This window comes from Poeciliopsis prolifica, unplaced genomic scaffold (genome assembly GCF_027474105.1).
Source record: "Poeciliopsis prolifica strain line A6 unplaced genomic scaffold, Auburn_PproV2 SCAFFOLD024, whole genome shotgun sequence".
In the NCBI taxonomy this organism is placed as follows: domain Eukaryota; kingdom Metazoa; phylum Chordata; class Actinopteri; order Cyprinodontiformes; family Poeciliidae; genus Poeciliopsis; species Poeciliopsis prolifica.
This window is the reverse complement of record NW_026562399.1, coordinates 2,665,714-2,683,451: the sequence shown is the minus strand read 5'-3', so window position 1 is coordinate 2,683,451 and position 17,738 is coordinate 2,665,714. Positions and strand designations below refer to the sequence as shown.

Sequence of the window (17,738 nt, the reverse complement as noted above, 5' to 3'; positions counted from 1 at the left end):
TTTTGCTTCATTTATTCCGACAGCTCATTAATTTTCCCACAGAAACCGTGACGGCAGCAAGGTAACTGGATTAAAGGACAGTCAGGGAGACAAAGTTGTTGGACTTTTGAGACAATTTATTTATTTAAATTTGAATTCATTTACAGCAGTTCCACTGAAGAGAAATAGGGGTTTGAATGACGCCTTAGCCACATGGAAACCTATGATCCTAAATCTAGTGTATGTACAAGGAGAAGGATGCAGCTGGACAGTGCAGAAGGCACAGAGTTGGCTTAATACTTGCGTAAAAGCGCTGCTAACGTGTTGGGAGGATAGGGGAGTGGAATGACAGCACTGCATTTAAGGTTATTTTGTAAAGCAACCATCATTTTGAAACGGTACAACGTAAGAGGAGCATGTAAAACTGCATTGAAAACCCAAAAACCTTTAAGTATACACTTGATTTGTTTCTTAAGCCGGCGTGATTTACAATATGTGAAACAAAGAAAAGTAAAACTGGACAATGTTAAGGCAATCTGCTGTAAATAAGAGGCAATTCTAGCAAAAAAAAAAAAAAGAAAAAAAAACAAATGGAAAAAAAAACAAAAAGAAAATCACTCAAACATGGAAAAGAAGCAGGCAAATTCAGGCTACACATGATAATAATGACAGTTTGGCAACAACAATCAATCACACACCCAGTTTCCATCCATCACACCTGTCAATAATGAGCTACCAGACTTTAAAGCAACAACAATGGAAGCAAAATGAGATGATAAAGTTAACAGATTGTGATACATCTGAATCAGGAAGACTTTGTTCAGAAAACAAAAACAGTTTTCAACCATTCACCAACACACAACCCACCCCCCCAAAAATAGAGCATCTGATACCACAAAATTAAATTCACCACAAAAAGATACATCTTATAACATGTAAATGTCACGTAAATACCACTCAAAAACTGGATTCAAGTAAAGCCTTTCAAACTGAAACGAAATGAAGAGAAAAACAAATTATATCATAGTTTAAACTCAGTTGGAATTGTTGCATCTTAGATTTCGATTACGCTGCTTATAAAAAAGTACATTCAACAGGTACATTAAATATGAAATAAAATTATAGTACAGAGGTAAGTCAAAGTTACCGGGAACCACGACAGGGAAACAAAACCATATTACATGTCAAGCAGGCACACAGTAGATCTTATAACTCTGTTCTCCTCCATAGAGACTGTTGGGAGGTTAGATCGTGATAGCAGTTAAATTAACAGTTTGCATCTTATTGTACAAAAAAAAAAACAATTATTAAAAAACAAATGCAATAAATTTGGAAGGAAACCAATGAAGCTTATGCCCAAAACTTGCATGCTGAGCAAGCTGAGGAAAAAACACACAACTGCGGAGTCACCGGTTGCCATTGTAACATTATCTTCTCAAGAGAGTTTACCAAAAAGAAATCTAAGCCCCAAATAAATAGTTACAACATCTAAACTATGAGCCATATTGCACATATCACTAGGAGAACCCTCTGGTGGCTACATGAGAATTTTTACACCTCCTTTATGTTTAAAGTTGGAGATATGATATATGTTCCTACAAAAAAAGAAAGAAGTCACAGCTCACCATTTCTACATAAGTCACAATTTGTTCAGATTTTTTTTTGACATTTCTCAAAGTTCCTGATAAGCGTCCGGATCATACTGAATAACAGTAGCTGATCTAAGAATGAGGCCAACTCAACAACAAAACATTTTTCCAGGTGTTCCTAAAAAAAAGTCTCTATGAAGGAGATTTCAGAGAATGTCAGTCTACAGCCACGTTTTTAATCTACAAACATCCCAAACCCACTCACGCATATTCACACAGCTGTGGGGTTTTGCACATTTTGTCTAACGGATTTGTGTCCAATCATAAATATGTGGTAGTATTAATGCAGTGAAGCAGTTGCAACTAAAAGGTCAGCAACCCTTATGTAGAAAAACATCTGTTAAGTGCTGACAAGCTTTTTTTTTTTTTAAATAGTCCCCGACATAAATGTACCACCGCCTCTGAATGATGCCGTCAAGCGGTTGATTTAATCTGGATTTACGTTTTGACAGCACTAGCTAGTAAGTTAATAGAATCACTTTTTACAGATGCAGATCAGTTTGAATTTGAGAGAAATTTAATAAACATTACAAGTGAAGTTGATAACTAAATGTGCCAGATTTATGAAGGTGCTCCAAATATGTAATAAAACTGAAGATGTGCAATTGTTGTGAAATTGAACTTTCAGGTGGCTCAAAAAAATGATAATTGATGGATGATTTAAATATTGAGTTCCAGTGTGTGACATTTTGGGGCAAGAGAAAAATTAAATAAGTAAAAATTATTACTCTTTCGCTGATACGTAGTTTCTGGGAATTCATTTTGTTGCAATTTCTGAATTTTGCCACTGGGTGTCACTATATACACAACACACTGGAGCTATATATAGAACAACAAAGAAAAGGAAAAGCAGGCAGTCGTTTAGCAACAGCAGGCCTAATAATCAGCAGAAAACAACCAAAATAAACGTTGGTTGGTGAAGGTATGAAGGTCTCGTCTGATTTCAGCTGGTCCACCACAGGTAAGGCAAGATGTTATTGCGTTATGTTTCCAGGTGGAGTCGGGAAAATGTCTGATAAAAACTACACAAAGTGAGGCGAGATGGGAGCCAGATAGGTGATAAGGGAGAAAAAATAAGGCAAAAACGCTTTCTGGGTAAAATCTGTTTGTCAACCCGAACTGTGCAGAGATGATGGGACTGATCGGATACCTCCCATATAATGATGGATGCAATTTTCTTTAAGATTGTAGACGTAAAATAAATAAGGGCGTGAAATTGTTTTTCTGACTTCTTTCAGTCTCCTCGCTGTTTGAGCTGAGAGAACCTCTGACAACTCAACTACATTTCAAATGACCCGTCAAGTTTTTAAGATCAGTTTAAAAGCGGCTCTAGGGAAAATTCACAGTAAAGTTACTGAGTCCGGCCTTCATCTGTGTTTATCGAGCGGTCCTGGGATGGCACATCGGGGACATGGAGGGAAAGGGGGTTAAACTATCCCAAACAAAAATAAACAAGAAAGAGGTTTTGCACAGAATGGTCAAGAGATCCAACAAATATTTACACCACAGATACAGGCACTTGTATATCTTTGGTTGGAGAAACCCCAACATTGCGAGAGTAATGCATTCACAGAGCGTTTGTACCCCTTCATGTATTACCAGGGATCACTAGGCAACTGGGATGTAATTTTTTTTTTAATTTCTTCTGTGTCTCTGAGTCCATGTTACAGGTAACCTCTGGCAGAGCTTTCTGCCATCTTTTTAACCCTCTGACAGCGCCACCTGTCAACAAAAAAACAAAACAAGAAATAAATACAAGTCAGTTCACCTTTCAACAGAAAACGAAGCAGAGAAGTTTCTTTGATTTTCAGTTTGGTCTGATTTGTCAGGTGTTAGAAAAGTATAAAATTAAGAGATAATTATGTGAGAGAAATTAGATTTTTATAAATTTATAGTTGCAGTGAAGAGAGTTTTTCAGTGGGAAAAATTGTGTATTTCCAGTTTCAATGTTTTTCCATTTAGTGTTTTTCCATCAGAGTCTAAAAAGTTTTTGTTGCCTCCCAAAATGCAAGAGTCGATTTCAAACACATCGGAGAAAATAACAGGAGCTATAAAAAAGAATCAACACTCAAAATACTGACAAAAAACCCTTCAATATTATGAAATCTTTCATTCTTTTTTAGTAGAGCAGAGATATGTTACTGCTCTTGTGAACTGAACTGTTGTGGCATTGAAGAATATGTTAATTAACCAAATAAGGTCTTCAGTGTTAAACCTGACTTGATCTCAGACAGTGTATTTTATGAGCTGTAGAGCTGTCAGATTTTAAAAGTGGGATCACCTCGATAGACTCGGAGGAAATAAAATGGACTATAAAATAATAAATGGCCAAACTCTAAATTCAAGGGTGCACACTGCATTCCTCTTAAAAGTCAATTGGAGGATTTTATTTTAACTACATATTAAAAAATAATGAGATTGCTCTGTTTTCAGCGATGCAGTGTGCAGCTTAAGTGCACTCGACGTAACATTAAACCATCTAAAAAAGCATGCACGGCTATCATTATTGATTCAGAGGTAGAAATAAATATTTGACATGTGTTGCAGTTTATAATCCATCTGCAACAATTAAGCTGTCAAAGTCTTTAATAGTTAAAAGACGAAAAATTCAACAAATGCTCAATGTTAAGCTGGAATACAAATCTAAAAATTCACCTGACGCCAACATGACCAGCAGAAGCTGGAACAAGTAAAAGGATCCAGATAAGAGTCTAGAAGAGTCTGTCCACAGTTTGACAGTGTCAACTTCACAGAAGATTGAACAAAAAAGAGGCAGAAAACAAAAAAGCAGAACAAAAAAACCGCAACTAAAATATAAAAAAGAAAAAGTGGAAAAAAGGAGAGGGGAAAAATAGGAGAAAAAAAGAAAAAGGAAAAGAAAAAAGATGAAGATGAAAAGAAATAAACTGAATTAAAGGCGAAAGAAGGAAAAAAATGTGAAAAGAGGCAAAAAAAGTGAAAAAGCAAAAACAGAAAAAAAATAGAAAAAAGGACAGAGAAAGGCAATGAAATAATAAGTGAAGTTTCTTCATTACACTCCAACAAAGCTATAGACAACAACTCTACCCAAACTCTTTTAAAAGCAGACGAAAGTGGGTAATATAAGCAGCTTCACATGAAGGTTTGAAGAAATGAGAAGAAAAGCAACAGTTTGATTTTATTGTGTCTTAGGACCAATCAGAGGTCAGCTGACGCTTGGCTGAAACTACCTGTTGAGGTCATAAAGCACTGCTGGTGTCTGTTGTACCTTCTCAGGACAGAAGTCAGGGTTGGTTTGTCGCACCTTGCCAGGCCGCCCCTTTATGACTGCATAGCAGAACATAGTGATGACCATGACAAACAGGAAGTAGCTAGTGTGCATCAGATGCAGGTTGATGAGGGAGCGGTCGTCCTGCAAAGAGAAGAGTTTAACGTCCAGGTTAAAGGTCAGAAAGTTTAGAAATATTCGCTCTTTGATCAAATTGCTAAAATTTCCCTCTGAGGGAGATAGTTGCAAAATAAAAATCTACATATTTTACTAGCGCTCCTTTCAGGAAACGGTATATTGATAATATTGCAGGCTGACGTAATGTAAATTACATTTTACATTACGACAGAACAATCACCAGGACAATCCCAATGAAATAAAAATAAAGAGAGTTACCACAGGCTGCCTGCACAAGTTCAACCATCCAACCATCCGCTCGTCATCTATTCATCATTCTAACCAATCAACTGCTCACCTTCTAACTGGAAACAAAGAGATGAAGTTGAAAGATTTATATTTTCTATTTTAGATTTGTCTGAGGTTATGTTTTTTTTTCTAAATGTATCCCAGTAAACTGTTATAAAAAAACATCCTGCAATTTCCAAATATTAGCATCAAATATTTGTTTTCCAAAAAAAAAATCTGAAAGCTGTAAATTTTAGTTATTATTCAAGTTATCAACCATATTCCTAAAGAATGAGGTTCTTTAGGAATTACAATCGTCATAGACACTAAAATAGTGACTCCATCATAAAACTCAATATGAGCCAGTGTCTGTTGACCAGTGAACACAATGGAAAAGCTTGAACTGCTGACCAGGACAGCAGGATCACCAGAAACACAGCTGTGAAGTTTAATAAATCCTGGCTAAAGTCTGTGCTTTTCTTGGCTTTCAGAGCAGCGAAAGAAAAATGAGTAATGATGGGAGATTTTACAGTGAATTTCTGTGATTTTTGCAAGTGTTTATTACACTGCTGCTAATGGGGCAAGGTCAGCTGGTGCCAGGAAATTTAAAAAATGTGATGTAATCAAAAACCTCTCTCCCTGTCTGGTAAACTTTCAACTGCTTATTTGCCTCTCCAAGAGAAAAAATAAGCATTAAATAAACCAGCCGTCCTCTTCTGTCATTTCTGAAGTAAAAGGCAGTTGAGATTTTAATATTTATTTTTTGTAATAGTCAACTTCCAAGAAAGTAAAACAATATTTTTTGAGTTTCTTTGAAAATGGAAACCTGGAACTCACATCTGGGACAATGACGGTGAGTTTGGGGTTGAGTGCATGATACACTTTGCCGATCGCTCCTTTGTAACACCAGAAGGGGTTGTAGTCCTGACTGTACTTGGTGTCTGAGTCACGGACCGTGGTGAACACCTTGTACCAGGACGTTGCGTTGGTGTACGTCTCTGGGATGCAGTGTGGCGGCTGCCTGCAAAGGGAAACACAAAGCACACAATCATGTGATTTGATGACTTTTGAAGCGATTATTTCACAATGAAATATTAACTTGGCATTAATGAATCAAGTTTTAAAAAGAAACTGAAGGAAGAGAAAGTGGGAAAAACTGGGAAGTCTGAGTGGATTCCATGCACACCTTTTTTTTTTAAAAAACATTTTTATTTGAATTTTTATAGGAGGAGAATGCAGACATTTATTCTGATACTGCAGTTCATTCAGTGGATACTGAGCATCTTGCTGAGCCAATAAACAGATTTTAACAAATACACTTCACTTAAATGATAAAAAGTGAAATAATTATAATTTACTTTAAAGTATTCAACTCAAAGAATAAAACACAACCCGGCATCACAATAAATCTGATAAACTCTAAGCTACAATATTTTTGTACATTTATTTATTTTTGTTTGTTTCTACAGTTATTGTTTAATTTCAGAAAGCACATCCCTGCTCCAGGTTGTTTTCTGACCACCTGGAGCATGTCTCTATATTTTGTATCATTATTTACTCATTTATACTTTTTTTTTTTTTTTTTTTTTTTGCTTTTACAAACTTCCAGCAGCGTATCTGGTGCTACGTCTGACACAGGTTCACTCTCACATTTCAAACTAAAGCTGTAATTGTTTGCTGTGCAGAAGGACAGATTAAAGCTGCACAGAGGGATTTGCAGGTGTTGAATTGTTGACGAGATCAAACACCACGACTCCATAAGCTGTTGGTAAATCACAGACGAGCTGTTATGTGGGAGTGAAACGGCAACCGTGGCGTTTTATCCTACTCTCAGGGATGGATGGAGGCAAAAAAACATGACGCAAACGTTTCAAACCCATAAAATAACAGAAGAGACTCATGGATCTTTTTAATTTTAATAAATCTGCAAATCCTTCAGTTATAGCATGAGTATGCCTCAATGAGATCATTTTTATCATTTCGTTTCTAAAGAGGATCTCAGGTCCCCAACTTAATGACTTGTGACTCATAGGTCGGCTTAAAAATAAAATCTCAAATTTGTTTTAATACCAAATCCAATTTAAAACAAATCAATTCTCACTTTTTTCTTTAAGAAAATTGAGAACAAACAAAATGTGTCTTATTTCAGTAATTTACAGAGTAAATTATTGAAATAATTTACAGAGTAAATTACTGAAATAAGACACATTAACTGAAAGTCAAAATAAATAAAAGCTTCTACAGAGTTTGGTGTTCAGTGTCGTCTAAGCCAACTTAGCCATGGTTAGCTGGGCTAATTTTTTGATTAGCACTGTAGCTTTTGCTAACTTTGAAAACATTCAAAGTTTAGTTTCCCCTAAATTAAATTTTTTTTGATCAATTCTAAAAATGCTAATTCAGTCAAGTAACATTCATACCTTCAGTTGTTATGAAAATGCTATATATCAAATATAACTTAAAATAAATTTTACTTTTGTAATTTAACACCTTGAAATTGGGCCTCTGTCTCTTTAAAAACTCCTACTTCCTGAAACTCCACCTTTGATTTTATGTCAAAAGTGGCTTCTCTATTAACTCTTTAATGTTTTTACCAGCATTGCACAGAGAAGTAGCTGAGCAGATACGCAGTTCCGCCAGCTGTTTGCTAAATGCTGCTGGCTAGTCTGAAGGAGCTTCGTGGAGGAGTTGCGTTCTGTGAAGTGGAAGTTTGGAAAACTGCAATTCTGGGGAGGAGTTGCATCTCAAAGGTGGGGTTAGATCCACCCAGGCGTTTTGCAGAGCTGAGTGCTTGCCATGGAGATTTAAGGATTTCTCAAAAATGCATGAAAGTAGGCATCACTCCAGGTATGTTTTTGATAAGGGAGTAACGCAGTAACAATAATAAAATTATTTTTCAGCTCAATAAAGTTGATTTTATAGAACACTGTACATTTAAATGGAAGGTGTGACGTAGAAATTTGTAGATAGGATATTTAACTTCTGATTTATTAACCGTATTTTCCAGACTATAAGTCGCAGTTGTTTTAATAGTTTGGGCGGGGGTGCGACTTATACTCCGGAGTGACTTATAGTCCGGAAAATACGGCAATAGAAAAGAATCTAGAAATACGAGCATTTTTTTGCACACATATGCAGTCAGAGGAGAGGCTAAGAGCAAACTGTGGGAAACCGTCCAACTCACAATGTGACTGGGAAGATATTGCTGGCTGCTGTGATGGTCATGCACGTGCTGAACACCACCTGCTCACAGTGGCCGTGCAGCACGCAGTCATCCGAGTTCCAGGACAAGGGCAGAGTGAATGTGATGTTTATTTCTTCATGGGCTTCCCGGCCTGAAATCACAGACACCACAGCAGAGCGTTCTTTAAATGCCAACATCTGAAGAGATTACTCAATCAATAAAGGTTTGGAGGAGCAATGTTTTACCTGCTTTTAATGCAGCGGCAAGTTGCAGAAGCAGAAAATCTAAGAGTTTCAGCAACAATATTATGAAACTACTTCCTTAATAATGAATGACAGACTGGGTTTGTGGGCTTATGCAAGATTTATTTAATGGAAAAAGGACTTAAGAAGATTATCAGGTGGACTACAGGATATGACAGAGGAGCGACTGAGAAGTAATTTGATAACCTGCCAAGCTTTTTAAGTTGTTACAGTTCATAAATCAGAAGATTTGTTAGAGAATAAACAGAATCTGGGTATTTATGATTCTGTTAAGAGAATAAACAGAATCATAAATACCCAGGGTCCCACCAGACAGTCATCAAAATATATGAAAACCAACCTAGATAAGCCCCCACCTCTCAAAAAAAAATTCAGCCGCAGCAGAAATGCCTCGAGGGTTTCAGCTCCATGTTCAAGTTTCTGCCTGCAGACGCTACATTTTCCCACATTCCTTCACTTTCCCACAGCGGATTTTGTCTACCTGCTTGCAAAATGTGTTTGACTCTGAGTGCGCGTGATATTTAAACCAGTTTCAAACTTGATAAGAGAGAGAGCAAGTTGACCTTTTCCAGAAAAACCACCTCCATCTGAGCAGGCTCATCCTGTTGATGTTAGATTAAATCCACACCTGCGCTAAATATTTGCATGGGTTTCTATTTGCTTTGGTTATCTGTTCTAAAACGAGTTTTAGATGATAAAGCCAAATCATTCATCTACAGTTGAAACCAGAAGTTTACATACACCAGGCTGAGGAAAAAGGTCTGCTGCAGCATAACGTTAAAGTATTTCACTCTAACAAACTATGAACAGAGAAAAACGAAGATACAAAACATTTCTTTCCAGTATGAACAAGTTGTGAAAACACTCACTCAGGTATCATACCAGGTTAACTTTTCCCATGGTAAAATTCAAAAACTTTTCAAGGAATTTCAAGGTAAGCATTAAAATTTTTCCAGCATCACACTTTGTCGAAACAAATGATACAAATTAACTAAAGATAAAGTTTACATAATTTATTAATATCTTGTACTAGTATTCTACATTCTAGAACAAGGACAAGAAAAAAAAGTTAATTATAATGTTTGTTTTGAAATATCACACACATCCAAAAAAACCTGACTGGTATAAGAAAGTCACAAAAAAGTTTCTATAAAATATTATTGCTAAAATTTCTGGCATTTAGCAAATATAAATTGTTTTGGTAACTAACTGACCTAAGACAAAAAGTCTGATTTACCTTGAGAAGGTGAAACAAATGTATTGAATTTTTTTTATTTTTTTTAAATATTTGGTTTCAACTGTAAATATTTTCCAAATTTAGACTGCACGTTATGATTTTGAATATCGAGCACTTTACAAATCCTGAAATTCAAGTATTTTCAAGGTTTTCAAGCACCCGTATGATTCCTGACCTTAAAGACCCACATATGCTGCCTGAGAAACTCTCAAGACCTTAAAAGTATTAATCTACAGCAGCAACTAGAGATGAACCAATCAGACACTAATGTTCTGAAAAAGAAACAAAATCTAGATCAGATGTCAGAGACAATGTGCCAGATCTGTAAGTGCAGATTTGTTCACTCTAAGTCTATGCTTTGTGCTCTGAGTGATGTCATGCTTTATTTATTTATTTTACATGATATTTAGAATTCCTAATTACACTTTCTGAACCATTTGAAAGGTTTGTTGCTGTTCATTTTTACGTGTTTGAGCAAGGTAGTCAACCTGTTGTTTCTGTAATATTTATTTAACATTGATTGCTCTACTTGTATGCACTGACTGAACAAATTAAACTTGTGTTGTTTGACCAAGCTTGTAAAGCAATTGATGCATTTGAGTGTGCTGTACTGGTGCAGATTTATCAAAAACATTTGTTATTCAGTATATCCATGTCTGTGTTTAGAAACAGAAACATTTTGAGTCAATTCAGTTGTTTTTCTATACAGATCGTATTGGCCGGTTTTAAACCTCTGTAATCGCTATCGCAAGAGTAAAAAGTAGGTCGCAGCTTCCTTATTATTGGGAAATGGACCAAAAAAAGACAGTATTGTGTCACCACTACACAATGCTGCAGCACAAAATGTAAGTAAAAAATGTGCACAAAACTATGCTGATATTCCACAAATGACAAAAAAAACACAATTTCATAATTTCTGTGTTGCAATTTTGAATGCAATTAAAATCACATTTGTTAACGTGATAAGACATTTAAAGACATTCCACACCATCATCTTTCTCCCTCTTTCTGTCGTTGTCTTTGTGGTTTGCTACAGTGTGAATGTCCGGTTGTTGATCATGTGACTCGAGTGATGAAAAAAAAGTGATTCCATAGCAGTTTTCCAAAATACACAAATTTCAATACAGCCAAAAAAACCATCTCATACTAGTTCCAAAAACTTTTTTAAATTGCCATTTCTATTAAGTGCACAATTATAGGGTCAATGGAAATGCAGCTACTGTTGGCTCGCTGTATCCAAATAAGGTCATCTGACAAACCCAGACAGAAGAAATGAATTCCATTCATATCTCTGCACACCCACCTGATAGGCCGACCTGCTGCCCCAGCACTGTGGCGTACAGGTGGGTGATGTTGCGGGAGTAGCCTCCGAACGGCCGCACAGGGTCCAGCGTGAGGGTGATGGAGACAGAGATGTTGATGGGGCCCGAGTCCTCCAACAGCAGGGGGGGCTGTGTGCTGGAGCGGGCCTGGCCGCTGGTCACCACCAGGCTCTCCGGGGTGGTCGACTCGTTCAGGCCGTGCTTTATTGTCTCGTTCTCCGACACGCAGAAGTCCAGGTCGTTGAAGCGCAACAGAAACGTGTTCCAGTCCTGAGGCACAAAACTAAACTTATTAAACCAAGTGAGGTTTTCTGCACCGAGTTGTTGAGATTTGCATCCTGCTTTACGCCGAGATGCAAATCCTTTATGCATGCTTCTGCTGAGGATGTTCAAACACAGAACAGCACAACATCAGAGTTTGTGTTCACTTTCTGCAGTCTGCAATCACAGTTTTACAAAGTCTATGAGGCAAAGTTCAGATTTTGTTCACTTAAACTGAAAAATTCAAGCACTTCAAAGTAAGTTTTCTAACTTTTCCAGGTCCACTTTGGAGATAAAAATGATACAAATAAACTAAAGCAAACTGTTCCAATTCACCATTATGTGACAGCATTTATTGCTGTTGTTAATATGTGATGTGATAGTACCCTACTTTCTGCATCAGGGAGAACAAAAACTAAAATAAAATGTTATGTTTTGAAATGCCTCTCAGACATATCAGGCACACCTAACAAAACGCTAATTTAGCAAAAAACAAAAAGAACAGAAAACAAAAAGAACAGAAAACAAAACTTGATTTAAATAATCCTGCTTAACATGTAAAATATAAGAGAGTATTAGGAATAAATAAATACTCATTACACTGACACAATGCAAACAAATCGTGCTATAGTAAATTACTTGCCTAATTAAATTAAATGCTTTAACACAATATACAAACAAAGTAACAACAAAAGAAATCACTTTAAGTGTTCTCACCCAGTTTTCTTGCCTTTAGCAAATAGAAATAATTTTGGTAAATCTAACTGATCTAAAACAACAAAAGTTAGTCTGATTAAACCTCACAGAGAGAAAAATGTGTTTGTCTTATTCTCCAAATTCAGGCTTTTAGTTAAATGTTAGATTAATCTTTGTTATAAGTCTGTCCAGACTTTATACAGAGACCAAGCACTTTCCAATCTTAGAAAACACCTAATTTAAAAAAAACTTGGAAAACGTATTTTCAACTATTTCAAGCACCTATGCAGACCCTGAAGGTTTCATACACTTCACTCGAATTATCCTCCTAAATGAGTAACTTGGAGAGAAACATTTACCATAATTAAATGTAAACTGTTTTGTAAAGAATGGTGTGGATTTGTCATACCTCTGTGAGCTCTGGAGACTTTATCTCCTTAATTTTGAAGAAATAGCCGATGGTCAGGAAGGCAATGGCCACCGCACTGACACTGATCATAAAAATGACCAGAGGTGGACGGTTGGTGATGTAGCCTCTTAGGTTTTCTATGGGATTTAGCAGGTAAACCTGCAAAAAAAAAAAAAAAAAAAAAAAAAAAAAGGACATTTCATACCAAACATATTAAAAGGTGTCGACCCTTTGGTAGTCACTGGATTATATCAATGGTATGAAGGTGATCTGATCAGGATGCAACAAAAAATAACTTCGTTAATCAAAAATTCTGACAATTCATTGATAAATTGGGAGGCAAATACTTTTTTACTGAGTTATATCTCTGCCTCATTAACTCAGAAAATGTTTTCCCAGTTAGCTGCTTTCTGTTCATCATATCCGTTTACAAAAAAAAGATAAATCACAGTTACAGCCACAGAGGCACTTCCCGGCAGAAACTAAAACAATGACTCATTTTTGATAAATGGTTTTAATGTTCAATATAACTAAAAAAAATAAAAAGTCTGCTCTGACAAGTTACCACTCCAGTTTTATTGTTCCATGTAAGGAGAACAATTAGCTCTGCCTCTTCAATGTGGCTTTGCTTTAAACCACACATTATCAGCAGGGAGAATCAATAACACAACCTGATACTGCAATTAAGTATGCAAGTCATATTTTCTACTTCATTTTATGCAAAGCCAGAAACAGTAATATTACCATCTTGTGCCAATATTAGCTTCCCTTTTTAGACAATTTTCTTATTTTTCATATTTGTATGTAAACATTTATAAGTTAAATAATATATGGACTGCCAACAAAAGAGTATAATGGCATATTAGAGCCACTGTAGGTAGAAAAAAGGAGTACATTTTCTCAAAAAGAAAAAAAAAAAAGTCTGACATTTTTAAGAATAAGCTCAGAAATTCTCCAGAAAAAACCCCAAAACAAAACAAGGAAATTTTCCAGTTTGAAAGGTTGAGAACTGGGAACCTTCAAAAAACAAAAAAAAAAAAAAAAAAAAAAAAAAAAAAACAAGGAAATGTCTTTTGAAACTCAGAAGTCTTACGTTTTTCTTCAATATTATTCCTATAAATGTTGTCACTGGCCGATATTGATGATTTTTTAACATATCGGTATTGGTCCGATAAGTAAAACTGAGCAGATACTAACAACTGATATTTATTTTCATCTTTTTAATATTTATGTTTTTTCAGTGTTAAAAAGGTAGAAAAAAATTAGAATGCAGTTAAAAATGTCAGGTATCAGTCCCCACTTGGCTCTTGGATCACTGTTGAAACTTGGAGTTTTATGTCAAATCCACATGAATTAAATGACAGAAACTAATTTTCTCACTGCATCTTTGATTCATGTTGTCCAGCTGTAGATTTTTAAACTCTGTCTAGTCAGAGTCAGGTATTGTGTAGTTGGTACTTATAATCAGTTTTCAGTTAATTAAATCCAATCCAATTCTATGGAACACAAAATGTCACTAAAATCACTATGTACTTCTAAAATCTTTCAAAAAATTGTAAAAGTGCATCGAATCATACTGTTTGTCAAATATTGTGATACATATCATACTTTCTCCAACTGAACAAAAAAAAACTGAAGTCATTATTTTTGGACCTAACGAGGAACGATCTAGAGTCAATGCACAGCTTCAGGTATTACAACTAAAACCTAGCGATCAGGCCCGAAACCTGGGAGTAGTGATGGACTCAGACTTGAACCTCCAGAGCCACATAAAGACAGTAACAAAATCGGCCTTCTATCACCTGAAGAACATCCAGGATTAGAGGACTAATGTCTCAGCCATATCTAGAGAAACTCATTCATGCGTTGTCTTTAGTCGCATTGATTATTGCAACAGCATCTTCACAGGCCTGTCCAACAAATCAATCAAACAGCTGCAACTGATCCAGAATGCTGCTGCTCGCGTTCTCACTAGAACCAGGAAAATAGAGCACATAACACCAGTTTTAAAGTCCCTCCACTGGCTCCCTGTAGCTCAAAGAATAGATTTTAAAATACTGTTGTTAGTTTACAAATCACTGAATGGTTTAGCACCACAATACATCAAAGATCTGCTGTTGTTGTATCAACCTTCCAGACCTCTCAGGTCTTCTGGTTCTGGTCTGCTCTGCATCCCCAGAACCAGAACCAAAAGAGGAGAAACAGCTTTCAGCATCTATGGACCAAAAATTTGGAACAAACTTCCAGAAAACTGTAAAACAGCGGAAACCCTGACTTCCTTCAAATCTCAAGTAAAAATGCATCTGTTTAGAGTTGCATTTGAAATGTAATATGTATGGATTTGATTTTGTGGATATGTATGTAATTTTTTTTTTTTTCCTGTTGTGGGCAAAGGGGCCCGGCGAATACCCGTGGTTAAACGGACGGCGGAGTCCGGCGGTAACAGGCGCTTAAATTCCGTGTCAAAGGGAAGGGGGAAGAAAGGGAAAAAAGAGGGAAAAAAAAAAAAAAAAACCTTGGTATTTTATTCTATGTTGCATGCCTTTGTGTTTTGTGTTTATGATGTAAAGCACTTTGAAATGCCTTGTAGCTGAAATGTGCTATACAAATAAAATTTGATTGATTGATTGATTGATTGGTATTGTGATCAGAATATTGTATCGTGAGATTATTGTATCGCTACACCGATAGTAGCGGTACATTCTCATATTATTTAGTCCTAAAACTGCCCCAGTTAAAACCAGGATTAACATTTGATTTACAGACCTGAGCAACAAATGCAAGTTAATGCCCATGTTTATATGAGGCTCATATTTCACAATAATGATGACAGGACTGGTATCTCCAGGGTAACAGAGAAGCAAAGCATGGCATACACAAACACAGGAGAGAACAAAACCAGCAGCTCCATTCACTGCTGCACACACTTATCAGCAGCTGGTTGGAAAAGCCGTTTAGACAGAGCATAGATCAGGAACAAAACCTTTAAATGAAGCCATAACTCATGGAAAGTGCTTTACAAAGTATTCACACCCTCTTGAACATTTCCACATGTCAAACTATGACCTCAAACTTTAATGTATTTGATTGGGATTTTATGTTTATACAGCAAAACAAAGTAGCGGAAAATTATGAAGTCAAAGCTGTTTTAACCTGAAAATGTTAATATTTTTTTAAATGCAATATTAGCTACAGAGACTTCATGACCTGTTTTAATTATTGTTTTAAAATTTTGGATATTTAAAATGTTTCCCCAGGTCCAGTGTTAAATATTCTTTAGAAATTTAAGTTTCATTGATCTTTGAATGGAAATGCTAATATAACTACTGTTATACTAGTTGGAAATGGTCTCAATATGACAATATTAACATTTACCGCAAACATTTCTGGGACAATTTATCATCCAGCAAAATTTGTTATTGGGACAAATTTAACATATCGGTATTGGTCCGATAAGTAAAACTGAGCAGATACTAACAACTGATATTTAATTTCATCTTTTTAATATTTACATTTATTCCACTGAATGAAATCTAGTGAACCCATTTGCTTTCATAGATGTGTCATTTCATCAGAGTACTAATCAAATTGTTCAATCAAGACATTGAAGTGAAGATAAGAACTGTTTATTGCTTTTATTTTTATTTAGGTAACTGTGACTGTGTGTTACAGCAGTAACAGCCCCACAAACACAAACACTGCTCTTGGAAAACATTCCAATTTGTAACTGGATTTAATATGCAGATTTTAAAATGTATTAATATTTATTGATGCTTTCATTGAAGAGAGAGTGGCAAAAACAGTAAAAGTAACATATTTGGGAGTTTTAAACATCATTAACTGGAATTCATCATGATAGCAATATCATTTATGTTCAATTAATTATATATTATAAGGAAATACATTATTATCTCCTTAAAGAGGAGCGCCAAAAGCAAAAGAGGTGAATTAGCAATCCTTGCCAACAACTGATGGCGTCACCATGAATATTTCTGTGAAATAGAGACTCTGCTGGCTAGATATTCACCAGACTGTCACACAGCAACAGCCGTCAGTCAGAGGCCTCTTCAGGTTCGTTGGAAGACCGACTGCTACAGCATCACCATCCGCAACCAGTTTTTGAATATACTTGGATGATATGAGATTTCCCTTTGGGGTAAATACTAATTCACATTTGAAAACAAGGGGATGTGTTTATGTAGAAAGCAGGTAATATGCGAGGCTTATTAATTAGCCTGTCTACTGTTACAGGTAAGAAGAGAACACGAGCTTCTCATCTATTGGCTAAGACAAAAATGACACTGTTGCCCTGGTTTAAATATTAATTAAGCACCAGGTTTAGCTAGTTTCGTCAAAACAATCGTCGGGTTAAACTAGCTATCGGCGTAGCTACAAGAATCAAACTAGGCTCCAGACAATGTCGCACGTTATAAACGCTAGATAAAAAGCTCGCCACTCACCATTTTCCCTTGTTGTGCAAGCGACGGGATGCTAGGTGTAGCTGGGAGGGAGCGCTGAGGGCCACAAAAAGGGCTGCGATGTCGCTAGCTCGGTTGCTGCAACGCAGCTAGTCTCCCCTAAATTCACCGCCGAGAAAAAAAAGTCTGCGCTCCAAGCTTTCAGCATACGAGACAACGCATGTACTGCTTCCCATTCTTCGCCTTTAATATTTCCGCAACTCGTCAGAGAAACGAATATTCATCTTTAGGTTTGGAATAACGTCAACATCTTCCTGCCGACATCTGATCCGCGCGTCCTCGCTTTGAAGCGTCGCGGTCTCGTGATTCCCCCTCGACGTACGCTCGACAATTTACGGTTGACTATCGAGGCAAGAGTGGAGTACGGAATTTACGTAGCGATAACGCATTTAGCGTGTTTACAAATGGCTGGGGGCTGTGGTTGCGTTAAACTACCGTGGGAAAACTTAAGGTCACCGGGAACGGGAGACGCTGGCGGTTGTGTATTTTTGTGCTGTGTTTTTAGTTTGACTTTTTCTGTTTTTGTTGAGTTTATATCTTTTATGTAGCATCATTTGATAAGTTTAAAGTGAATTTTATGTTTTACCATCTCTTGATTCCCGAGACTCTTT

At 36.3% G+C, this 17,738-nt stretch overlaps 1 protein-coding gene across 2 annotated transcripts; it reads right to left on the bottom strand.

Annotated features, from left to right (window-relative positions):
* Positions 1–95: 95 nt before the first annotated feature.
* Positions 96–17,710, bottom strand: tmem248 (transmembrane protein 248). Of its 2 annotated transcripts, none has more exons than XM_055046541.1 (7): positions 17,110–17,710; positions 12,650–12,808; positions 11,265–11,553; positions 8,462–8,612; positions 6,118–6,301; positions 4,838–5,019; positions 96–3,350 (listed from the first exon to the last, which is right to left on the bottom strand). In XM_055046541.1, exons 1-7 carry the CDS (start codon positions 17,110–17,112, stop codon positions 3,293–3,295), a joined length of 1,026 nt encoding a protein of 341 aa, XP_054902516.1. In that variant the 5' UTR covers positions 17,113–17,710; the 3' UTR covers positions 96–3,292. The 2 variants fall into 2 exon arrangements, with proteins under 2 accessions (XP_054902516.1, XP_054902517.1); XM_055046542.1 differs by having other exon boundaries at positions 4,876–5,019; positions 17,110–17,699.
* Between the last annotated feature and the right edge of the window lie 28 nt (positions 17,711–17,738).

Excerpts from the sequence above, each read along its gene's own strand:
- tmem248 (XM_055046541.1), bottom strand. Across the intron at positions 11,554-12,649 it reads AGTCTCCAGAGCTCACAGAG|GACTGGAACACGTTTCTGTT; the intron begins GTATGACAAATC and ends TTTGTGCCTCAG. Across the intron at positions 8,613-11,264 it reads GCAGCAGGTCGGCCTATCAG|GCCGGGAAGCCCATGAAGAA; the intron begins GTGGGTGTGCAG and ends CTGTGATTTCAG.